The sequence below is a fragment of a genome, unplaced genomic scaffold, assembly GCF_019419815.1.
Source record: "Pyrus x bretschneideri cultivar Hongxiangsu unplaced genomic scaffold, Pyrus_bretschneideri_v1 Contig41, whole genome shotgun sequence".
Taxonomy (NCBI): domain Eukaryota; kingdom Viridiplantae; phylum Streptophyta; class Magnoliopsida; order Rosales; family Rosaceae; genus Pyrus; species Pyrus x bretschneideri.
Window position 1 is genome coordinate 3,036,181 of NW_025999735.1, and position 24,221 is coordinate 3,060,401.

The window sequence follows — 24,221 nt, forward strand, 5'->3', positions numbered from 1 at the left end:
CTATATTTAGTATCGTATTCATCATTCAGGAGAGTCGAACATAATACTTCTAACTTACATGTAGAGTGAAATGAAACAACGATAATTTGGTATTGAATAGTCAAACCAAAATAATCAACTATTGAATCGTTGTGTAGAATGGCTCGTGTCCCATAAGCTTCGATTCGTGAATGGTGAATACCCATAATTAATAACACCCTTTGAACTCTAGAACTCTCGATTGTATATAAAGTATTTAAAAAAGAATAAGTCAACAAAACCTCATGAAGTACTCATAATTTGTCCCATAATCCCCATCTTTGAACAAGCTTTTCCCATAACGTCACTAGCTCATCTCTAGTTCCTTCCTTGTAAGTGTCGCCCCACCTCCAACCACAACTCCCAAACTCTATTCATTTCATTTCTATCAAACACTCTCTTCCCCCAATATGAGTTCCTGGCCTTCTTACTCATCCCATTTCGCCTTCTTTGTTCTCATCAGCATTCCTTTTTCCTCAAGCTTCGATTCGTACACAACTTGTAGCAATACGTTTAACTGTGGAGGCATCACAAAAGTGGGATTTCCCTTTTGGGGAGATGGAAGGCCGGACAATTGTGGCTATCCGGAACTGAAGCTCGCATGCTCGAATGATGTTACCACCATTGAGATTATGAGGGTCAAATACAGATTGTTGAAGATTAACCAAGATGAGCAGACACTCAAAGTTGTGAGAGATGACTACTATGACAAAATTTGTTCACCGAAGTTTGGGGACACCACACTCGATTCCAATCTTTTCGACTATGTTTCCGGTTCTTCGGACTTCACGTTACTCTATGATTGTGCTTCTAGCTCACTAGCTGAAGGTTTCAAGTGCCCCGACGACGAAACTTACGCGAATGTGGCTGCAGTACCTACAGCTGTCCCGGGCACTCCGATTTGCAAGTCAAAAGTGGTTGTTCGGATTAGTGATCCTATAGGTTTCGGAATATTCAGTATACTGAACGTGACGGCACTTGAAGCTGCAGTGAAAGAAGGATTTGAGGTGAAGTATAAGGTGGATAGTGGAAAATGTGACGAGTGTGTTGGTTCAAAGGGTGTTTGTGGTTATGATTGGAATTTGAGTGAGACTGTTTGTCACTGCCCAAATCAAACTTCCGAGCCCCGGACTTGTTCCGCCGCCAGAACAGTGGCCATAAACAATCCAGCAGCAGTGCCACTGCCACCTGCTAAAGGTATGAACTAAGAACCCAATAGCTCTGCTTGATTTTGCATCTTAAGCTGAATTTCTTTCTAGTAACTTGAATCCTTAACTCGCCCTACAATTACTTAGAGGGAAAGGAAATATCAGTAGGCTAAACAATTTTGGCAACTGAGTTCCTTACATCAAACTTTTTTGGACTTTCAATACTTGCATTGATCGTAGTTACTGGAACTATTACGATTCATGACTTCCACATACGTACAGAATACGCGTAGTGATCTCCAGATTACAGTCCGTATTTCAATATCTAAAGAAAATCAAGAATTAGATTGATTAGAATAAGGTAGTGGATCCTATTCAATTCCCGACTTCTTCTATTCGAAGTAGGTAAACATTCATCAGTACCATACAACTATGTGTGCCAAACCGGCTACACTACTTTGTTTTGTCCCATGGAATTATGTGACTCCATTAGATCCATGCCAAATTGAGGGGATGGGAGAGCATATATGGTTAGAAATTGCTTGAACAAACTAACCGATGTTGGAGAATTAGAGTGGCCAGGAAGAGTGTTGAAAGTACTAATTATACCAAGCGGGGACTGTATAAATTGTTTACAATATTTCAGTCACTGTCAATTTTAAGAATATTTTAGCCACTTTTTGGACTCCATACTTATGTAGACAAAATTACTTAAATCAGGGAGAGTGATTAGCAATGTGATCGTGGTAATAAAATGTTTGGAAACAAATGAAATTGTTGTCAACTGTCCAAATTTAGCATATTAAACCATCTAAAGAAATAATAGTAAATAAATAAAATCAAAATTATGTAAGGCTCTTTTCACAACCAGTTTATCAAGGGAAAAAAAATATACTCGCAAGTGATTTTTATGCAACACCTTTTTTTTAACCATAATTACAATTTATGCAGGTATTACTTAAGTATTGATTAACTTAATTATTTTTTGTTGATGACACATCACATAATTTACGGGTAATACTAGAAAGACCAAACTTTTAAATCAAATTGTGTAAACCAAATGATGTGGTTGTTACTTGTTGATGATTAAATTATTAATTATGTGTCGATTAACGTGCTTATTTTTTTATTGATGACACATCATTTCGTTTACAAATTTGATTTAAAATTTGATCTCCCTAACACTATCACACAATTTACAAATGTGGTTTAAATTGATAGTCTACTTTAGCTAGGCAGATAATTAATATTAACCTTCCATCACAATTAGGGGTCATGTAGTTTAGTGGTTAAATTAGTGCTGATATTTGTCAAAGTTTGAGGGCTTGTCCCTTTCAAAGTATAATGAAGTTGTTTGAAGTTGGAAAGATGAACCGGCTGTGTCTTAATCCTTACTTAATTGGTTTGTCAATAGATTATTATAGCAACAAGATAGGGATTGGGACATTTTTAAGAGTTTTAGAGTCTGATCGATAACCACTTATTTTTTGGTTTTTAGTTTTTATTTTTTATTTTTTTGTACTCAAGGTGCGTGAGGACAGCGTATGAGGTCCATCTCTCCCTGTTTGAAATTGATATACATTTTTGGACAATCTCTTTAGGAAAAACTCAAAATTAGTGAAACTTAAATTCATCCATACTGGTTTGATTATCGTCAAAAGCGAATTTAAACCACATTATTATAGCTAGTTGAGTGTGAGGCTTAGCCTACTTTCCTGTCCCTTTAGTGTAGATAATATTGTTTAATTAAAAAAAAAACCCCACTTTTTTCATCATCAATTGCTTAGTTTAATAATTTATGTGAATTTTCTGTATGATGTATTCTTCTCCATAAAAAATTATAAATAGGATTTCAACTGTGTGTGCTACAAGAAAGGTAATCAAACCTAATTACACATAGCCAAATATACAAATCAAGATTTCAAAATCCCCTCCTGCAAAAACTGACCCAAGCCTACAGAAACAAAGCGCGTAACTTTGCACATACAAAGCTTTCCAAACGAATCTCTAATATGCTATTTCTCCACTCATTATATAGTATTCCTGAAAAAATGAAATTTTATTTCCCCAACAATGAAGTCTTCTCCGACTATAGTCTACTAGTAAATTAATGACCCTTCAAATGCTCTATTATTGTGTGATTATACACTCTAGTAACTAGCTATCATCAATATCCAACCATCATCAGTTGCTAGCTTCTTACCCTTTAATTGGAAAGAGCGTCCACACTTTTTCGTTCCAGAATTCTACACCAGCAAATCAATGACCCTCCAAATGCTTCACAGTTATGTGATTATGCAATCAAACATAAATACTCAATCATCATCAGTTATAGCTTCTTACCATTTGATTGGAAAGGGTATCGATCCACACTTTTTCGTTTTAAAATTCCTTTTGTCTTCATCCTTTGTAAGTCTTTTTTTGTTAATTCGGCTGCACATATTGTCCATTCATTTCACAACTCCATGTAAATCTAAGGCTCTTGTTACCTTTTTGTGCCCAATCTTTTATCGTTATATATATTTCAAGATCCTTATCGGTTACTATGCAAATGAACAATTATAATTAAAATTTTGATTAAAAGTAAATTGAGAAATAAGACAGTGGATTGGAAATAACACTTCTTAATTTTTTTTGAACATTTTATCCCTGTCGTATTATTTATGGGGTTCTCCCTTTCACACAGAACAACTTGAGGAATCTTTTCTTGTTTATTGTTTTCATCTTGGCATTTTCTTTACATTTGTAATATAGTAATTAAAAAAAAAGGTGAAAATAATTTTCTCCTTTTTATTATAACTACCCTTCTAGTTGCGACGGCTTTCAATGACTCCATCACCCCTTGACTTTGCCTGTAGCTTCTGGAAGACTGGAACGACATACTTTTCATACCTCAATATAAAAATACCTCTAATTAGATCATTCCGAGTGGGCTAGGAAACTGGCTACAAATATTATTAAACTAGTACGTGGCGTCTTCGGATTCGCCGGTGTGCAAGATATTCAGATATGAACGTTGAAAAAAAAATGAGAAGAAAACTCATAGAAACAAGAGAGGCTACTGTTTCATTGAATATTTCAAAGGCTTACATTTCATGACTTTGAAGTTTGAACAACTTATATATATTATTCCTTGTACTAATTCCCCATTCCATCTGATGCTCCAATCTGTTTGCTGAGATTTTTCCTCCAACATCCATCATGCATTTCTTTCTGCTCCAATCCTTGTTTCCATTTCTTTTGATCGCTTCCTTTCTTTCGATCAATGTCGAGTTGAGTCTATGCCAGAATGATCAACATTTCACAAACTGCAGCAGCGAACTCAATTGTGGTAGCGTTGGAGGCATATCCTATCCCTTTTGGGGGGTAAACCGAGCTAGTTACTGTGGTCAACCCGGATATGAGATCCAATGCCTAGACGACGTCCCTGTGTTCAACATGACGGGTGCGAGCTATAGAATTCTGCAAATGAACACTACAACAAGTTCTTGGACCGTTAAGGTTGCTAGGAACGATTACTGGGGTAGTATCTGTAATCCGACTTTCGTCAACACCACCCTCAACTTCTCTCTGTTTGATTATGTTTCTACTTATACAAACATGACGTTTTACTACCAATGCCCTACCACCATAACGCTTCCTAATGTTCAGTCCTGCAACACAAGCTCTGTTTTCTATTTGACACGTCCGGTGACAGTTGGTCAGCCATCTCCTGTGACCTGTATAGATGAGGTTATTGTTCCCGTTTATACAACAGCAGCTCTTGCTATAGAGGCCGGTCAAATAACTTACGATCAGCAATGCGGTAGACGGGGGTTTCTCACTGCAATTGCAGATTAACAACGATCAATGCGACAAATGTTTGGAATCAAGAGGACAGTGTGGGCTTAACACTACTACGAATTCTGGATTCAGTTGCTTTTGCGCAGATCGAGCCTATGCATCCACATGTAATGGAACTAGTACTTCAAGTCAAGGCGGAGGTACGTCTGTCCCTTGTCATTCCCTTATAAATTACACATATGGAACTCCTAGCTTGCTCTTTGTTTTAGATGATTAGTCGTAAACCGTGTTTAATTAGGCGTATGTGTTAGAAAACCCGGGTCTAAATTTCGGATGTGAGCTATCTGGTCCCATGATAAAATTAGGAAGCAGAGGGAAGGAATCTAGTATAGTTAGAGCCAATTGTTTGCAAAAACAGCAAACAGTTAATGGAATAGTTTGGTATCCATATTGGATTCAATTTCTTTGGTTTCTGAAACCAATTATTACTAATAACGTAGTTACCTTAATCATTTCGAAAACTATGAATTATTTTCCGAATTGAATACCAAACAACTCCATATATTCCTGGCAAATACTGCTCGAGCCACCCTACAACTCTTAAGATTGTTCATGTTTTTGTCATTTTGATCCTTTGTTGTTTTTTTTTTTTTTGGAAAAAGATCCTTTGTTGTCACCATGACCATCTAGCCAACCCTTTTGTTTGCTCCTCACACTGGAATTTTTTTTCTTCTAAATTCTCGTTTTACATGCTACAAATGGTTAAATAAAAGTTTATAAAACGCATGTCAAACGCTATATTTTTGTTAGAAAATACACCTAACCTACCATACAACTCTACAATTCCACCGAAAACGTGAGTCACCCTTTGTTGACTTCGATGATTTTAATCTAAGTGCAGAGGGATTTAGCTATATACAACTCCAAAATTAAGTCAATTTTTCTAATAAGGTGGCTTATCTGTTCGACAACCAATACATATTTGGTGACGAGACCGCTATGCAAAGCTGACCATAAAAATAGTTACAGACTTGGCCTCCAAAACTTTCCATTGACTATAAGCACTCCTAATTAAATTAACGCTCCAATAGAACCTTCTATTTTTTACTACTAAAAACAAAAAACATATAAACTAAGATTTAACCTAACGTTAACTTGGTCGTATTTCCCCACCTATTTTGTCTTCTCAGTCGTCCTTTGCAGATGACGATAATTCCACGTTCATCTCCTTCATTTTTCAGCCACTTTGAATACCTATCTCTCTCTCTCTCTCGCCATGGAAACACATCCCTATCCCTTCCAAAACATCTCTTTACTCCTTGTGATCACAACTACCATATGCCTTTTCCATGTTCGAAATTCTTCGGCTGTGGATGACGATCGATACCTCAACTGCAGCACGTCGTTCCAATGCGCAAATTTTCGGGATGTTCCTTACCCTTTTTGGGGATCAAGCCGGCCAGATTATTGTGGCTTCCCCGATTTCAAGCTCAACTGCAGCGGAGATGCCCCCGTGATCTCATTTGAGGGCCAAGATTATCGAGTCCTCGATATAAACCAATCTACAAGTACTCTACGGGTTGCTAGAACGGACTTTTGGAACAACCTTTGTCCACTGTCACTTGCCAATACCACCATAAAATCAAGCCATATCGAAAATACTTCGGATGCTCAAGAAGTACTTCTGTTCTACGATTGTCCACCAATTTTCATTCCTCTTCCAAATCAGCCCACAGGTCAGTTCAATTGCATCGTAAACAGTACGGCCACTTCCATTAATTACTTTGTCACAAATTTAGAGCTGCCGAATATTAGTGGTTACTGCAACACGACTGTCACTGCCCGCGTTTCTCAATCCGTAGCTGCGGATTTAGGGTTGAATTCGTCCAAGGATAATCTGGTTGCTGCACTTGATTCCGGGTTTGGGTTGAAGTGGGATGCAAGTAATACCTTGTGTGGCCAATGTCAGGTGTCTGGGGGTCAGTGTGGGTACAATATATCTTAACTGAATTCACCTGCTTCTGTAAGGATGGACCTAATCCCTCAAGATGTGAAGGTATGCGCCTAAATATCTTTTCAGTATGTTTATGATAGAATTTAGATATTAATCTAACCAAAAACGAATTGGCAATACGTGGACTAGACTGTAGATTACTGACCTCGGATTGATGCACTCAACATTCCGGATTGAAATTAGTATTTGATAGTAAAAAAAATTGTTGTGCAGAATTTTCTTAGAAAATCCTGCACGACAAACTTATATTACCAGTTTATAGGGTGGTTTATATTCATTTGTTTTAGGCTTTGGCACATCTTTATGTGTTTTTGTTATGCGTGAGAGAAATGTGTTTTCTCAATCTCCATCCAATTTTCTTACTGATTACCATGTCAAAACTCATATGAGGAATTCCATTTGGAACCTTCAAGTTAGGTGCCTTCTTTTTTTCTGATTTCTTATTATCATCTTTAATTTATGCTTCTAGATTCCAATCTTCTATTAGGCAGCTGGCATTTTCCATGCCAAAACAAAACCCACTCACTCCTACTCTCATCACATGTGTATCATATGTAGGTGCTTTTTTTGGTCAATGCAAATCAAGTTAATCCTAACATTTTCAAACATTTCACATGAGTACCCAGTCTATTGAAAAAGTCATATCATTTTAAAGCCCAATTAATTTTTTAGGTTAAATATTACACATGGCAACGATGAGCCCACTAATAAGCTTATTTGAACAACAAAACTAAAAGTAAAATAACATAAAAAATAAAGATTAAAATAACCAAAATGAACAAATAATATGAGAAAGGAACTATTTTTGTATTGGTCATAACTTGGGAGGCAGATTCTCTGCCCTCCCACTTTTCTGTGCCCTTCCGTGCTCTACTGTTTGTGTGGTCACAGTTAATGCACGTTAACATTTTATATTACTATTTGTTTTTATTTTATTATTTCTATAAAAGAAAAATAATATAAAATATTGATGTGACTTAATCGTGAATGCATAAAATAGAAGGGCATGAAAAATAAGAGGGTAGATAATCTGCCTCCCATAACTTGTTTGGTTCTCAGCAATCTTATGCTGCCTGCCATATAAGTTTTTTCCATACCGACATGGAGAACAGCTGGACAAATATAATAAAATACTTATAAGTATTGGATTAAACATTCATTATTTTTAAACCTTTTATTAGAACACAAGAACTAGAATGTGCATCTATTAATCACGATAATGCGTCACACTATTATGCATAATTTTCTTCTATGTTTTTTATTTTTTAAAAAAGTGTGTTTCATATTTTGGGCTTAATTAGGGCTTATTTGAGTGTATTTTTTATTGGTATAGTATGTTTCGAATGCATATATTTCAACAGAATAATACTTGACTCTTTATAAGTAGCCACATTTAAGAAGTCATTTCTCTTCTTACATGATCTGTTGTAACATTTTACCATACAAACGTCATAGTCTGAATCATTAATTCATTGTCTTTATCATAATTTAAAGATAATCTCTAGAATTTTTTTTTAAATTTAAAGATAATTTAGTTATCCATATTAATTGAACAAATTGACGGTCATGGTAACAAGTAATGTTCCCATGATTAACCATCAATTTTTTTTCATTCATATGGAGAACTAGACGATCTCTAAAACAAATGAAGATGATATGTATGTCTGATAAAAAGAACGAACGGTTTAGATTGTGAAGTTTGTATTATGAAATGATGTCACGTCGTTATGTAAAGAGGAATGACTCTTTACATGTAAGAAATCAAACAATGTGCAAAACAAATCGACTAGGAAACTATACTTTTCCAATACATTAGGAAGTTGTTAATTAGAGTGGATTTGCTTTGCATTTGAAGATCTTTATGGTGTAAATTCAGTTATAAATTTTGAACAGGTCACTTTTGGCAAAAACTTCCTAGGTAGAGTTTTCTTTTATATTTTTGGTCAAATTTCTTTAGGCACAATTGAGGGAAGAACACGATTTCTTCCATGTTTTGATGTTAGTTGAAGAAAGCTCACATGCATGCATGCCTGAGGCATTAAACTATTAAAACGTAGGTCCATTTAATCAAACTCTAGATGGAGATTGTACTTTGTTAATTACAACCCCCCGCCCCCCGAAAAAAAACACCCCCACAACATGATTTAATAATAACTAAATTGCATGTGCGTAGTTGTTGAACTTTTAAGCAAAATATTCAGCACACCTCTTTTTTGCTTCGATGCGCTCGTTGATTACTTATATTTTTAATTTTTTTTTTATATTTTAAATGAGAATTTTAATAAGAAACACAATACGCTAACTACTAGTACAATACATATCTTGTATGACATCTTCTTTTCACACCCAAAATCTCCCTACTTTCATCAACCGCCATTAATAAGAAATCATCCACTTGGGTTTCATTCACATTGTTTGACTCAAACCTTTTAGTAGTTGACCAACACGCACACCAAATCACGAATAATTATTAATAATAACGGTATTTAAATGACAAATAGTACTACAAATACTTGATGAAATTACCAAAATGGCCATCGATTATTGAACAAATAGAATTCCCTCCATAACATGCCAACGCAAAGAAATCGAAACACAGCCTAAAAAGCGCACATCTTTTGTCGGCAGCCTCCGAAAAACATTCAAAAACTGTGTGCAATCCTCTACCTCCACACTATAGTCCAACATTCCAGTCAACCAGCGGCCGCCCGCCACGTCATCACAAAACCTCCATCCTTGCTCCACATTTCATCACTGAACTCTGATCACTTGCCGCTTCGCCCGCCCCCAACTCCCAGACGCTGTCGTTTCACTCCCACCTATCCCCCAATGCTCCCGCTTCTCTTCTTCTTCTTCTTCTTCTTCTTTCTCTTCTTCTTGCTCTGCTCCGTCGACGTTGCGACGTCGTTTCCTGCCCATGCCGATCTCTCCAACTGCACCCAAACCTTCGACTGCGGTCCCCTCCGGAACCTCACCTACCCCTTCACCGGCGGTACCCGCCCCTCCTACTGCGGCCCGCCGGAGTTCCACCTCACCTGCGTCGACGACTCGCCCAAGTTGACCATCGGGCTGCTGAGCTACCGGATCCTCAAACTCGACCCGGCTCACCAGAACATGACCGTCGCCCGGTCCGACCTCTGGAACTCTAGCTGCACCGACAAACTCGCGAACTCGACTCTTGAGTCCGAGTTCTTCAGCTATAATGAGGACGACGACATGGACGTCACTATTTTCTACGGCTGCAATTCCACTTTCGTCAATCCCAAGCCGCTGAATTGGTTTCTCTGCGACCTTAATTTCTCTTTCAAAGACGCTTATTACTTGATCGGGCCGGTGCCCCTCGACCCGATCGTGAGCGAGTTCAAGTGCTCCATCGGGATTACGGTGCCGATTCTCAAAACCACGGCGGCGGTTCTCGTCGGCAACCGGTCTCTGTTTAAGGAAGCGATCATGGCCGGGTTCAATGTCAATTATACGAACCCGTATGAGAAGCAGTGCGCTGAGTGTCTTAATGTCAATGGGCTTTGTGGGTTTGACTCGGATAAGAACCGACCCGTTTGCATTTGCGGCAAACGGTTGTGTAACCCGGCAGGTATTTTCCTTTTCTGGGTATTGTAGTGGTTTTGGGCAAGTTTTAGGTCCTGCTTGGGGTGCCCAAATTTAAAAGTTTGGAGTGTTTTTGGTATCGTTTATATTCATTGTTTTCGAAATATCGAACTTCCCCTTAAATCAATATTAGTCTAGTCTCATTCATCTGAAAACTTAGAAGACCGTTGTGTACTGTACTACTTAACTAGTGTTGCGATCTCAATGTTTCGTTGATTTATTTGTTTTGGAACATGGATTTTTGTTTCTTCCGTTGACTAAATTAGACGAGACTAACTACTCTTTGAACAGCAGAAGGAAACAGTTGTTTATACTAATAGCAAGAACTGCAAAACTATGTACCCCATATGGCATGTTCAGCTTTGATGCAGCATACATTTGGAGTTTAATTTGAAAATATGTGAAGTTTGCATCACTTTCTGTAGCAGAATCGTTGGTACACCGTACATTTGGGAGTATATTGTAGTGTATGACATGCAAAGTTCTTGATGCAAAAAGAATTCAAGTAGATGACTCATTCGGTCCACTGCTTATTAGTTTCCCACATATAAGTTTACTTGGTTTTATAGAAGCTGTACGGTATCTACAGTTCGTCAAATTCTCTTCATGTGTTCCTAACTTTCAATTCAAGTTTGGATGAGAAGATGTTTTTTTTATTAACACTGCTTTCTTTTTCTTATCTTTTTTGTAGGAAAAAAGTTGGGAATCCCGATAGGTAATAAATCACTTCATTAACAACTCATTGTATTATTTCCACTGGCATCATGGGGTGGAGAAGAAAATCTAAACAGTATTTTGTTTCATCTTCAGGTCTTGCTGTAGGAGGTGCAATTCTTTTCGGCATTTTGGTTGGGTTCTATTTTTATTATTTCATCCAACGCAAGAAGAGGAAACTTGCTGCAGAGACTCAAAGCAAAGAGCAGCCTACACCCCTTACAAGCAGTAGCATTGCAACTCCCTCAACTAATCTCTCTCAATCTCAGAGCATCCCGTCTTATCCCTCTTTTACCTCCAAGTCTGACTATGATAATAAGGCGAGCACTTACTTTGGAGTTAAGGTCTTCAGCTATACTGAATTAGAGGAAGCTACTGAAAATTTCAACCCTGCTAAAGAGCTTGGAGATGGAGGCTTTGGCACTGTTTACTATGGTTCGAAAATACTTCCTTTTCCACCTTCTTTGCAAGCATTTAGCTCACCAACAGATAATCTTGATTATGTTTTGTTAAACGTTCTAATTGTTTGTCCAGGTAAGCTACAGGATGGCCGTGTAGTTGCAGTGAAGCGCCTTTATGAAAACAATTTCAAACGTGTGGAGCAATTTATGAATGAGGTCGAGATCTTAACTCGTCTTGAACACCGGAACCTTGTCAAGCTGTATGGATGCACCTCAAAACGCAGCCGAGAACTTCTCCTTGTTTATGAGTATATTCCTAATGGAACAGTGGCTGACCATCTCCATGGGAAACGAGTGGAATCTGGCTTTCTTAGTTGGCCTGTTAGATTGAACATTGCCATAGAGACAGCTGATGCACTGGCTTACCTCCATCGCAATGATGTTATACACCGCGATGTCAAGAGCAACAATATTCTCCTAGAGGACGACTTTTGCGTGAAAGTGGCTGATTTTGGTCTGTCACGCTTGTTCCCCAACGATGCCACCCATGTATCAACTGCTCCGCAAGGGACTCCCGGCTATGTTGATCCCGAGTATTACCAGTGCTACCAACTCACAGACAAGAGTGACGTATATAGCTTTGGGGTGGTCCTGATCGAGCTTTTATCGTCATTACAAGCAGTGGACACCAATAGGCATCGGCTTGACATAAATTTGGCCAACCTGGCCGTCAACAAAATCCAAAACCATTTAGTAAATGAGCTGGTCGATCCTCTTCTAGGGTTTGAAACAAACGTTTCAGTTAGAAGGATGACAACAGCTGTGGCAGAATTGGCTTTCCGGTGTTTGCAACAGGAGAAGGATATGCGACCAACCATGGACGAAGTGTTGAAGGGTTTGAAAGCAGTCCAAAACGAAGATCTTGGTTCAGAAAACGGCGAAGCAGTGGTGCTGGATATCGGAGCAGACGAGGTTGGACTTTTGAAGAGTATGCCACCCCCGCTTTCACCAGACTCGAATGGAACTGATAAATTGGTTAGCAGCTCTACCACACCTAGTTCCTTTTAGCAGTAGAGATTTCCATATCCTCCTTCCTTGTTTTTTTTTTCCAGTGAGCTGCAGCCTTGAGTTCTAAAACAGATGGTAAAAAGTATTGTATACTCTCATACACGGATGTTAAAACTCGAGTGTCTTTCCATATCGTCAGTTGATTTTCTTTTGATTTTCCATATCGTCAGTCGAGTATTGTACATAAGCCATCAGCACTGAAATGTATTTTTGTTAATATTTTCTTATCGGTTTTACGATATTACAAATAAAACAATTTGCTCTATACTCTGCACCGAAGTTTGAACCCCTTACCCTGTAGTTTAGACGTTTGTCAGAAACCTAATGCATGGTTTTTCATTTTTTCTTTTTTAAAAACCTTTCCTCCCATTTTAATATTTCTAATATATTTTTCACCTCAACAGGTTTTTAAGAGATGGGACAATACTATTTAATCCAAGCCATGGTGGTGAGAGCAATCTGGCTGCTTCTATCCTCCAGATCGTGGGATTGATTTGGTAACTCGTAACTTGTAAATCTAGGATGCTACTACGCAAATTGTCATTGCCGGATTGGGGACTGACTTGGTATACGATGACAAGTACGATACGTTCTTTATTATACAGTATGGCGGAGATGAATTTGGACGGTACGGTATTTTGGGTGAATGTACTGTACAATTATGTATCATTATACATTTTATATACACAGTCAAACCAAACAATTATTCTTATTCTTCAATGCCATGTCATGGATTATGCTAACAAGCTCATTTGTAAAAGCCCATTTTATTTAGAGAATGAAGGTTACGCGTGACATGTACATAAGAAAAAGTTGTTTGACAATTTGACACAAGAAGGCAAAGAAAAGCAAAGATTTGAGGGGATAGCATAGGATTTCAATTTGTTAGACCTTGACTTTCACTTATAAATTTGAGAAAGGAAGATCAAGTGTGACATTTACTACAACTAAAACGCTGTTTAGCGACAGAAGCCAAAAGACAAAAAAATAAATATGATATCGTTCGGTCATTGAGCTTTATAAACAAATGAATGAATTCAGTAAATGAATTACAAACGTTTATTTATTTATTATAATTGATTGACTAAACAACATTGATTTAATTATTTTTTATAAATATAAATTTTAAATTATTTATAATATAACAAATTAATCATAAACAAAAAATTTTGCAAATCAGCCACTAAATGAATTGGGGAGAATTTCTTGAAGAAATTTTTAGTTGTAACAGGAACACGAGTGGTACACTACGTATTTTTATATAAGTTTAGGAAAACTTTATTTTTTAAGTTATTAACTTTTTAATATACATATCTTACCATTTATATAAAAACACGTTTATATCATCTCGTGTGACGCTCATATTGAAAAATATCTCAATTTCTTGGTCAAAGTACGAGAGCCAAGCCTTTTTCTTTTTAAAGCCCCGCCGGGCCCGCCCACATTCCACTTTGACACCTATGTTCTCTTCTCTCCACCAAAAAACAAATAAATAAAAAATATAAAAAAATATACATTTTTCAGCTCTATTTGCTTGCTCGCTCCAATACCAACCCTCCCACTCCTCCCCAGATCAGATCTCACATTCTCTCCACTCCACCACCACCCATGATTTCTAACCATTGAATCGCCACCCGCAAACTTCACACCGCCAACTCATCGTTTACCATGGTGACCCTGCAAAAAGTCAAGCTCTTAGCGACTCAATGCGCCGTAGCCGGTAGCCCAACGCGGAGCCCATCGGCCAGCCCAGTCATTCACCTCCGCCGCCGCAAAACTCTAAGAATGTTCCTCTCCTGCCAGGACCACCGCCGATTGCCTCGCCGGACCAATTCCTCAAAATCTCCACCCATCGACGGCGACAATCGCGATGGTGATCCGCCGCAGAAGAGCAAGGATGTCGCTCGGGTTCGGCGCAAGCTGAAGGACCTCTTCGTGTCGTCGCCGCCGTTCGAAGATAGTGTTTCGGATAGGAGAGGTCGAGGAATTGTGGACGAAGAAGAAGAGCGAGGGTTGTTATCGGAAACCGGAAGTGGTGGCGGTGCCGGTAGGTTTCCGACTCGGCGAGGCCGAGGGTTGTCGTTTCGAAATAGGTTGCTGAAACGATCTTGGCGGCCTGTTCTGGTTTCCATCCCCGAGTAGCTAGGCGTTCTCAATTTTCTGTGAAAGTACGGATAATTCCATTTTTTTTTACTTGTTTTTGGAAAATATGATTGGAGTGTAATCTTATTAGATTTTTTTTTTCTTTTTATAAATAGTAATTAGATTCACAATTTAATATTTTGGTGGCAACGGCCAACGGCCATATTTTGGCGCCGCCCAATGCTAATGCGCGCCGGAGCTGCTAATATTAACGAAAAGTATCGCGGCGCATATTAGCATCATCTCCGCATTTGGTCGGTTATAATTAGATGTGCGTCGGGATCTTATTATTAAAGATTTAAAAGCATGGTGGATTTGTGGAATTTTCTTGTGGAGCAGTAATATTTCTTGTTTTTTAAAAAAAAAAAAAAAAAGTTTAGGCCAATTCGTCGATTTAGGCCGTCTTTAATCGAAAGGGTAAATATAGTCTGTCCAAAATTATTGTTATGTAAGAAATTATTTTTATACAAGTGTCAAATTATATTCATATATCACCTCAATGAGATAAACCTAATTCCTTTAAAAATTCATTAATTTTAAGTTTATATTTTAAATTTATTATTTTATTAATTAAACTAGCGTTTAATGTTTTCAATTTAGCCGTTTGATTTGAATAAATTATTATTGCAACTATGGCTCACAAAAGGCTATGACAGAGCTACACTTAATCAGCCTGAACAACTCAAACTATTTTTTAGCTTTTGGACCTTTAGCCATCTTCATTAGCGATGGTCTTAGTGTCTCGTCTTTTTTTTTAATTATTTTTTTCACTTAAAATAGAATCATAAGAAAATGAATTACATAAAACGTATTTTGATCACTATGTATGTTTGGGCCGATAATGTATTTTTATATATAATTTCTCTTCACATGACAATAACATTTTACTAGACTCAAATGTCTTGGCACCGCTGAATGTGTTTCACTACAGTTGCTCCCCTTGTATAAGTGATATTTCATGCCAATCTACTTAGAGATGAATGGTAGACGTAATAGGTTGTAAAGAAAAAACTCTAACCACCATGATAATCTATCACTTGAATAATAAAAGATTAATTCTTACTATTAAACGAGATTTAGTAGTTGGTGGGTTTGAATCAGTGAAGATGCAAGGACAAGGTTTGGACAAAGAAACTAGGGGAGTAATTAATTTTTAATTAAAAGTCTCTCTCAGGTGCAGCTTGCACGTGTTGGTTTCAGAGAGGTTCCATAACCAAGTGTATAGAGTACAAAAACTTTGCAGTAATACGTCCCAAAACTTTATACTAATGGACCCAAACAAAGATGATGACCTTAGGATTTGAAAGGACACGGGCTTTTTCTGTGGGCTGAGATGGACACAATCTTTATACTAAGGTTTTGGGCCGAATAAACTTCCTAATTTTGGGCCTCCACCCTTTTATTATTGCTTTATTTTTTCTTGTCAAACCCTTTTATTGTTGTTGGGCTGCATCTATAAGAGAGCTTACGTGGAACAAGTTCATAATCTTCTATAAGAGGACTATATAAAACAGGTTCACAACCAATTTTTTGGCTCATGTTACTAAAACGATGTTCGTTTACGAACATATTAAAAATTCATATTGATCCATGTTTGTTGTTTCATATAGTTTTGATCACACATCTGACACCATCGTTGTAACTTGTCAACGAAAATGAGCGACTCAGACTCAAATTGTAAGATCCATTACAATTCGAAAGCTCAACCTTGTTTCATGATTCTTGAACCATTAGAACTCTTAGGATGCCTAATTCACAATTTTTTTTTTGAACAAACGACATTGTCTATACTAAAGGAGAGGGTGGTGGCTTAACTTCACAATTGGTTAGTAATAATGTGGTTAAAATTCGTATTTGGCGATAATTAAACCTAAAACCTCTTATCGTGACGAAAATCGACCATGAACTTAAATTGAATTGTAAAGGATAAATTAAGGTTGAGTTAACATTGCAAACCTATATCTCACCTTTTTTTTTTTCTTTTTAAATAAATTATTAGGGGGAGGAGAAGAATTCAAAATTATTGCAATAATTTAGGAGTTCATAACAAATAAAATAAAAATTTAGGGGAAAAAAAGTTTCGAATTTGAGATGTATGGATGGAAAGTCAATAATGTACCCACTATAATATGATCATATTGGAGCACATGCAACTTAGATCCTACCTTTTGCTTTTTTTTTTTTTATATGCCAACTTTGGTAATTAGTATCACAAAAATTAGGTAAAATCTATGTACAAGGTTCATTAGCAACCTCGCCACCATCACTCGATTGTGCATCCACTACCATTGCCGTTACCACTCACTAAAATTAGTTTCTTTTTCTCTTTTTATTAAAACAAAACCCTTTTCGACCTCATCGTACGTAATTCAAGGCCATCAATCATCAATACATATTTATTAATATTTTACGTAAAAATGTATTAAACACTATTACATTGTTTTTTTTTTTTCTTTCCACTCACAACCATATTTAAAATACAATCTATTACATGTTTAATTAATTTACTTTACAACTGAGTATTCCACAAAAATCAACTTATACATAAAGTAACAACAATACCAAACTCACCGTTAGTCCAATTGACTTTTGATAGGGTATTTGCTTGCTTAGAGCATCTCCAGAGAAGGTGACAAAATGTATACATCAGTTATAACAGTAAAAATGGATCACACTAATATTTTCCAACCGAAGTGTCAAATCTTATATGGTGATGACATGAATTGGCAACAAAGGAGGTTGTTGTCAAATTTGACAACAACTTCCAATGTTTTTTTTTTATTAATTATTAAATGTAATTTATTAATTTTTAATTTGTTTAATCATTTATTATAATTAATGTTGATTGTTTTTCTTCACATATTGATTATTTAATTATTAAATTCCTACTGACTTGATTTTATAAATAACCAAAAAAAAAAAACATTTTGATTTGACATCTCAATTTTTTGTTGAGCAATTGGTATTATCTACACTAAGGGAAGAGAATAGACTAAACCTCACAATGAGCTAACAATAATGTTGTTCTAATTCACCTTTGATGATAATTGAACTTAAAAACTCTCATTTACAAATAAAAATGAATACTCATTGATCGTAATAATAAATAGCTATATATAATCTTCTACAAAATATTATTTTACCACATCAGCTACAAATAATTTTTTGACATTTTAATTTGACATCGTAGCAATTACTATTCATAAGAATTGCACAAATCCCCTTGTAGTAAATTTGAGTAATTTACAATTTTACCCAAAGATCCCACTAACATAATGACATGGCTTAATTGGATTAATAGTTCTTGTTATGATACGATAGTTGGAAGATAGTTTATGTGATAAAAAAAAAAAAAAGGATTTAAGCTTCTGTAGTAAAGTTTGTTAAAATTTATACTCAGAATGGAAAATTTCGTCAACTTTTTGTTAATCATTAGCATGTGAGTTAATCATTAGCATGTGAGCTAGTCCTACCTTCTAACAATTAACAGAGAGTTTTATTTTAGTCTAATATATATGGAGAGTTCCGTTTTAGTTTAATATGTGTTGCTTACGTGCTAATAATTAACAAAAAATTTATAAAATTTTCAATTTTGGTATAAATCTTAATGAACTTTACCATAAAAACCTAAATTCTAATTTTTTGACTATATGAACGATCTTTCAATTACCTTATCACGACGAAAACTAATGGTCCAATTAGCCTAATGACATACCATGTGCCGATGCTCATCAGCGATCCCCCTTGAATATACCTTTGAATTTTGATGTCTCCAGCACACCCAAAGTGACCACATGATACTTCAACTCGACGACACGTCATAGAACCAAACTCCACGTCAGCCATACAGATGATCAGACACTCAGTGAACCCCACATAACAATAAACCAAGAAATTTTTAATATGCAGAAAACATGGTTGGAATAAACCGAGAGATTTTTAATCTGCCGAAAACATAGTTGATATAAATTGAGAGTTAGTGTACCAGAAACATAATCACTATATTATGTGTCATAATATAAATAATCAGATACTTAAAAAAAAACACTATTTTTAACACTTATATTATGACATCGGATATATTGATGTTCCCGACACATTAAACATTTCATCAATCCCAGCTTGGACCCGCATCCCCACCCCTCCTTATCTTATTCTTATCCCATTGTGTCACACTAGACATTCATATAAAGTCGCCGTTCGAAGAACAAAAAAATTAAAACAAATAAATTAATTAAAAAAGAAAGAGATTCAAAAGACTACGAGCACTTCAAAAGACGACGATGATGTGATTTCCATTTCCTCGGCCAACTTTGACACGTTCTCTCACTCCCTCCAGTTTCCACGTACCACCGCCTTCCACCTCCACGCGCCGCCACAGGCAAACAATCATGTGCTTCTGTCACGCTCGTGTCTGTCTGTCTGTTTAAGGCGAGATCGATCCAGTGGTGTGCGTTTGGGGACTCTGAAATTTTGGTTGCCGCTGTGATGAGAAGAACAATAAGATGGGCGGAGTGACCTCTTCGATCGCAGCCAAGTTCGCGTTTTTCCCGCCGAGTCCGCCGTCGTACAGAGTCGTCGCCGACGAGTCGTGTGGAGGGAGGCTCTACATTCCGGAGGTGCCGAGGAGGGACGACGTGGATGTGCTGAAGCTCAGGACTCGCCGGGGAAATGAAATCGTGGCCGTACACGTCAAGCACCCCAAGGCCTCAGCTACCATGCTTTACTCCCATGGAAATGCTGCTGATTTGGGGCAGATGTATGAGCTTTTCGTCGAATTGAGTGCTCGCCTTCGGATTAATTTGATGGGGTAAGTAAGTGCTTTTGATTGTGGATTTTGTTTCTGGGGTTTTTGAATTTGATTGCGTTCAATTTATTTGCCAATAATTCTTATGCGATTGCAAAGTTGGAGTTTTTTTGTAGTGTTTGTTGGTTAATGCAGTTAATTTATTGCTAATTAATTCACTTTAGAGTTATTAATGTGAAAATATATTAGGAAGTAAATCTTGTAAAATTTGGAAGCATCACTACAAGATTGGTTGTCTCACTTACAAATATTCCAATAAATGCAAAATTGCACATCAGTGCCACATTAATGGAAAATGACAGCAAAAGTGTAAAGCTTTGTTAATGTATTTATAGTTCTTCACACAAAGCAAATTGAGCCTAGTTAAACAATTAATTAATTAGCATTAAGATCTTGGGAGCCCTTGGGAGTCAGCTGAAAGCCAAATTTTCCCTTATCCCCAGAAATAGACTTCCGGTTTTGGTGTTTTTATGTTCATGTCCAGTTTCTATATTCCCTAACGAAAACAGCTAGATTTACGACGATGTAGCATAGAAGGTGAATAATGTAACCAGAAAGCTCATGTCGGGGTTTTATAATTTTATTTGATTATTTTCCCTTTTGAAGGTTAAATTTTTATGCGAGCATTCTTTGATGATAACTATAATGGTGAAGCTATAGTCTTTATTGCCTAGTCTAACACCTTATGTATTATTTTTGTATTCTTTTCTGTGGTAAGCTATAGTCTTTATCCCCTTGGTCAATCTCATTTAGGATAAGATAAATCCTCCTTTAGACTTATGGCCGAAAAATCTTTAGCTTATATTGCATTGGGCTCTAACGCCAGATTCCCGTGCTTTTGTTGTCGTGTGTTAATAAAACATGTTTGGAACGTTGGCTGGGTAAGTATTAGGTTGTTGATTTAAATCTGCACCCCTTCATTTGATTTAATGGCAATAATTTGCAACATATTAGAACTTTTATCCGTATTAGTAAATAGCTCTGCATAGTATAAGATTCTCATCCATGTCTCTGTTGGATTGAATATATTGATAAGTTTTGAGATATGTTTGGAGCTAGGTATTTTCAGTGAGCGTTAGGTCCATGTATGTGGTTTCTCATCCACTATAGATGTTGTCATCAACTCTTAGCGATTCTGGTGGAAAAACAAAAAGATAGTAACTACTAACTAGTGATCTTTTATGAAGATTCTTACTATTCCAAGTCTTAGATAAATAAATAGGGTCATTGATTTTGTTGGGTGATTGATTTTATTGTTGAATGCTATTGACAAGTCTGATTGGTTCGCCAGTGATCATATTGGTCCTGTAGTTCAATTATCGGCAGATTCAGACATTAAGTACGTCCATCCCTTTGGTTTTTCCTTCTGTGATATGCATCTATTTGGTTTCCTTTACGTCCATATACACATGAGATACAAATATCAAACAAGAAAATGGGTCCATTCTAATAGTCACACAAGTAAAATATTCAGAGGTTATGACGTTGATTTTAGGAAGATATTAATTTATATTGCTGAACAAAGAGGTGTTACCAAAGTACATGTAAAGTTATACCATGAGTGTTTAGTAATCCACTAAACAATAGAGAAGTACCCTGTCTGAAACCAAGCAACCAAAGTGAAAAAAAAAAAAAAAAAAAAAAAAAAAGACTAATGAAACACTTAACACATAGAAACCCGTAAAGAGCTTGATTTGAAATGCAGGTGAAGCGAGTCATCTTCGATGGCCTATTCCCACAAAAATACCAATCAGATAATGCCTCACAAAGTTTATTTAAACAGAGGAACATGACAAGATGTTCAACTATGTACACAAGTGAATCAGATCATCAAACACATTATGTTTGGTGTTGACATTAAAGAACTCAAAAACAAGATTTTTTTTATTAATAATTATAGCAATAAAAAAGCATTCAGTCGAGACTCATGACCAGTCCAGTAAAGGAGTACCCGCAGGCTGTAAACTCTCACAAATTTTTGAAAAATCACCAAGAGACACAACGAGCACATACTAGATATTTCAGCTCACCTGGCGGCTCTATAATTCTGCAATTGTTTTTTTTTTTTTTTCATCCAAAAAACCCCTTTCGTTTGTTTCTACATTCCTATCCAGAAAGAATGAATTGAGTTCGTATAGGCATAGTGGTTGTCACAGTGGTTGCACTGGCAGGCTCTCATTTGTTTTTTATTGACACCTCTTTCTTTAAGTGATTATAATATGTTTCTATCGTTGACTTAATTTAATAGTGTATGTTTCCATGGATTTCGCAGGTATGATTACTCTGGTTATGGACAGTCAACTGGAAAGGTTAGAAGCCAAGTCCCACATATGCTGTCATAAGATGCTACCTTCTTAAAGTGTTTATGAGATCTGAGAGCGAGATATGGTTTATCCAACTTAATTGGTGTAACGTATGATATCAGCTGTGTCTCTGTGTGTATCTTTTTATTTATTTGTTTTTCTTTTTTAGCGAAGGGTGTTAGATCATGGTTTTTGTTTTATTTCTTGTTCAAGATATTAAGCTTCTGATCCGGCTGTTAAAAATGAATAAATTCATTATACTTTTCTTTGGCTGGGAACTATATGGTTAAATGGGCACTCGAGTGTAGAAAATGTGAATGCAGATACATCGTGCAAAAATGGATTCTGATTAGGAAACTAAGGTTGGAGATCTTTAGCATGTTAGTATCCTTGTTTTTGGTTGTTGATTTTCCAGGAGAAAAATGGACTGTAGCTTGATGCATCTGAATATACGCTTGTTTCCTTTTGTTATTATATGCGAGTGATAAATATGGGTTTTGCATACTCATTCATTGATGTCCGTTGCTTGCTAAATTACTTTGTGAGTGTGGCTAAACAGTTAGGTTTAGTAGCAGTTCATGCGTAATAAGTAACAGTCACCCTTTCTTCTTGAATCAGGCAACTGAATATAATACATATGCGGACATTGATGCAGCTTACAAATGCCTCAAGGAGAAATATGGGGTCAAAGATGAACAACTAATATTATATGGTCAGTCTGTTGGTAGTGGTCCCACTGTTGATCTTGCATCACGTCTAGCAACCTTGAGAGGTGTGGTGTTACACAGTCCCATTTTGTCTGGGCTGAGGGTTTTGTACCCTGTCAAACGGACGTACTGGTTTGATATTTACAAGGTAATTTTGTAACGGTGATTTTGCACTGCCTGCTTGTTTCATCCTCCAAACAGGACTTACATTATTGTTTTCTAGATTGACCAAAAACTATTATCTTTTCCAGAATATCGACAAAATTTCAATGGTGAGCTGTCCTGTTCTGGTTATACATGTAAGTCTATCTCCTCTCTTCCAGTTTTTACTCTTCTCTCTGCGTGCACACACACACACGTCTGAATGCAGACAGAGTTTGAAGTGTAACCACACAGAGTTCTTTAGTAAATTTTCAATAGATTACAAGTCTGTAGATTAATGTGTGGTAGATTTTTCGACATATTATTAAAGTTTGTGGTAGAATCTGCAACTTTCTCCAGCTGTTAGGGACAGAAGATATAAAGGGATGTTTCATGCATCATCTATCGGATGAATGAAATAAGTGAATTTGGTTTAGAAAAAACTCATTAGATTGGTTTGAGAATTTCACTTTATGTGAGAGATAGCAGTCATCGTCTTCTCATTGGAATCAGGATAGGGTAGCCACTTCATTTTAAATGGTTTATGTTACCGCCACTTGTTTTCATTCCCTTTCCATCTTTTCTCATACTAGAAACTGCTGCTTGTTTTGTGTGGAAAGTAGTAATAAAATGTTCCATGCCCAGGGGACTGCAGACGAGGTCGTAGATTCGTCCCATGGGAAGCAACTATGGGTGCTTTGCAAGGAAAAGTATGAGCCTTTATGGCTCAGTGGAGGTGGACACTGCAATCTTGAGCTTTACCCAGAATTTATCAAACATCTAAAGAAATTCGTACACAGCCTCGGAAAGTCAAAATCGACCACAAATGGTTCTAGAACAAGTACAGTAGATTCTGAGAACAAGAACAAACCATCTGAAACCGGTACTTCAGATTCAACTGAAGTGGGTTCTGATCTTCCAGAAGTTTCTAGAAACAGTTTAGATAGTCGACTAGAGAAATCTAAAAAGTCGAACAAGCCCGAGAAGTCTCGGATGAGCACTGACCGAGTCGACACGTTTAGGAGAAAGAAGGGGTTAGTGTGGTGATTTCTTATTACATGAAGAGCAGTTGAAATAAGTTGTGTTGTTTAAATGATGCATCCATTCCATAGCGTGTTGTTCACATAAATTATATGTTTCATTTTGTATGTATATTCTGCAACTGGGGAAAGTCCTTTGTATTTCTAATGCGAAATCAGCTTCATTTAAACACGCCAGAGACTGGAGATCTTTGCAACTAGGGAAGAAACCTACGTGATCGGTGTTGCTTTTGAATTGCCCTCTAAAAAAACTCCTTACTGTTTAGAGTCATGTGTGCTGTGTTCCTCTCACGCATCTCCTCCCCGTGTTGGTTCATTTGTTCACGTCT

General features: G+C 36.8%; 5 protein-coding genes across 8 annotated transcripts in view; all 5 read left to right on the forward strand.

Annotated features, from left to right (window-relative positions):
* The window catches only part of LOC103948483 (LEAF RUST 10 DISEASE-RESISTANCE LOCUS RECEPTOR-LIKE PROTEIN KINASE-like 1.3), a 45,388-nt gene extending 31,924 nt beyond the window's left edge, over positions 1-13,464 (forward strand). Inside the window, exons 1-5 of one of the 4 annotated variants that reach the window (XM_048566272.1) lie at positions 271-1,215; positions 11,261-11,284; positions 11,380-11,718; positions 11,818-12,719; positions 13,157-13,464. In XM_048566272.1, the coding sequence (XP_048422229.1) occupies positions 429-1,215; positions 11,261-11,284; positions 11,380-11,718; positions 11,818-12,719; positions 13,157-13,186 (2,082 nt within the window). In that variant the 5' untranslated portion in view covers positions 271-428 and the 3' untranslated portion in view covers positions 13,187-13,464. Of the gene's footprint in view, positions 1-268; positions 1,216-7,996; positions 10,556-11,260; positions 11,285-11,379; positions 11,719-11,817; positions 12,909-13,156 lie in introns of those variants that run through there. The other 3 variants (XM_048566271.1, XM_048566274.1, XM_048566273.1) reach the window with 3 other exon arrangements.
* On the forward strand, positions 3,627-5,150 carry LOC125469205 (LEAF RUST 10 DISEASE-RESISTANCE LOCUS RECEPTOR-LIKE PROTEIN KINASE-like 2.4). Its single transcript, XM_048566281.1, has one exon. It carries the CDS (start codon positions 4,368-4,370, stop codon positions 5,004-5,006), a length of 639 nt encoding a protein of 212 aa, XP_048422238.1. The 5' UTR covers positions 3,627-4,367; the 3' UTR covers positions 5,007-5,150.
* On the forward strand, positions 5,156-7,006 carry LOC103948485 (LEAF RUST 10 DISEASE-RESISTANCE LOCUS RECEPTOR-LIKE PROTEIN KINASE-like 2.7). Its single transcript, XM_009359517.3, has one exon. The coding sequence runs from the start codon at positions 6,226-6,228 to the stop codon at positions 6,952-6,954; it is 729 nt and encodes a 242-aa protein (XP_009357792.2). The 5' UTR covers positions 5,156-6,225; the 3' UTR covers positions 6,955-7,006.
* Positions 13,465-14,205: 741 nt separating the features above from the next.
* On the forward strand, positions 14,206-15,030 carry LOC103948559. Its single transcript, XM_009359610.3, has one exon. The coding sequence runs from the start codon at positions 14,421-14,423 to the stop codon at positions 14,892-14,894; it is 474 nt and encodes a 157-aa protein (XP_009357885.2). The 5' UTR covers positions 14,206-14,420; the 3' UTR covers positions 14,895-15,030.
* Positions 15,031-19,311: 4,281 nt separating this feature from the next.
* Positions 19,312-24,062, forward strand: LOC103948486 (alpha/beta hydrolase domain-containing protein 17B). The gene is made up of 5 exons (XM_009359518.3): positions 19,312-19,704; positions 21,974-22,010; positions 22,623-22,859; positions 22,963-23,010; positions 23,498-24,062. The coding sequence occupies exons 1-5, from the start codon at positions 19,400-19,402 to the stop codon at positions 23,897-23,899; spliced, it is 1,029 nt and encodes a 342-aa protein (XP_009357793.2). The 5' UTR covers positions 19,312-19,399; the 3' UTR covers positions 23,900-24,062.
* Positions 24,063-24,221: the final 159 nt, after the last annotated feature.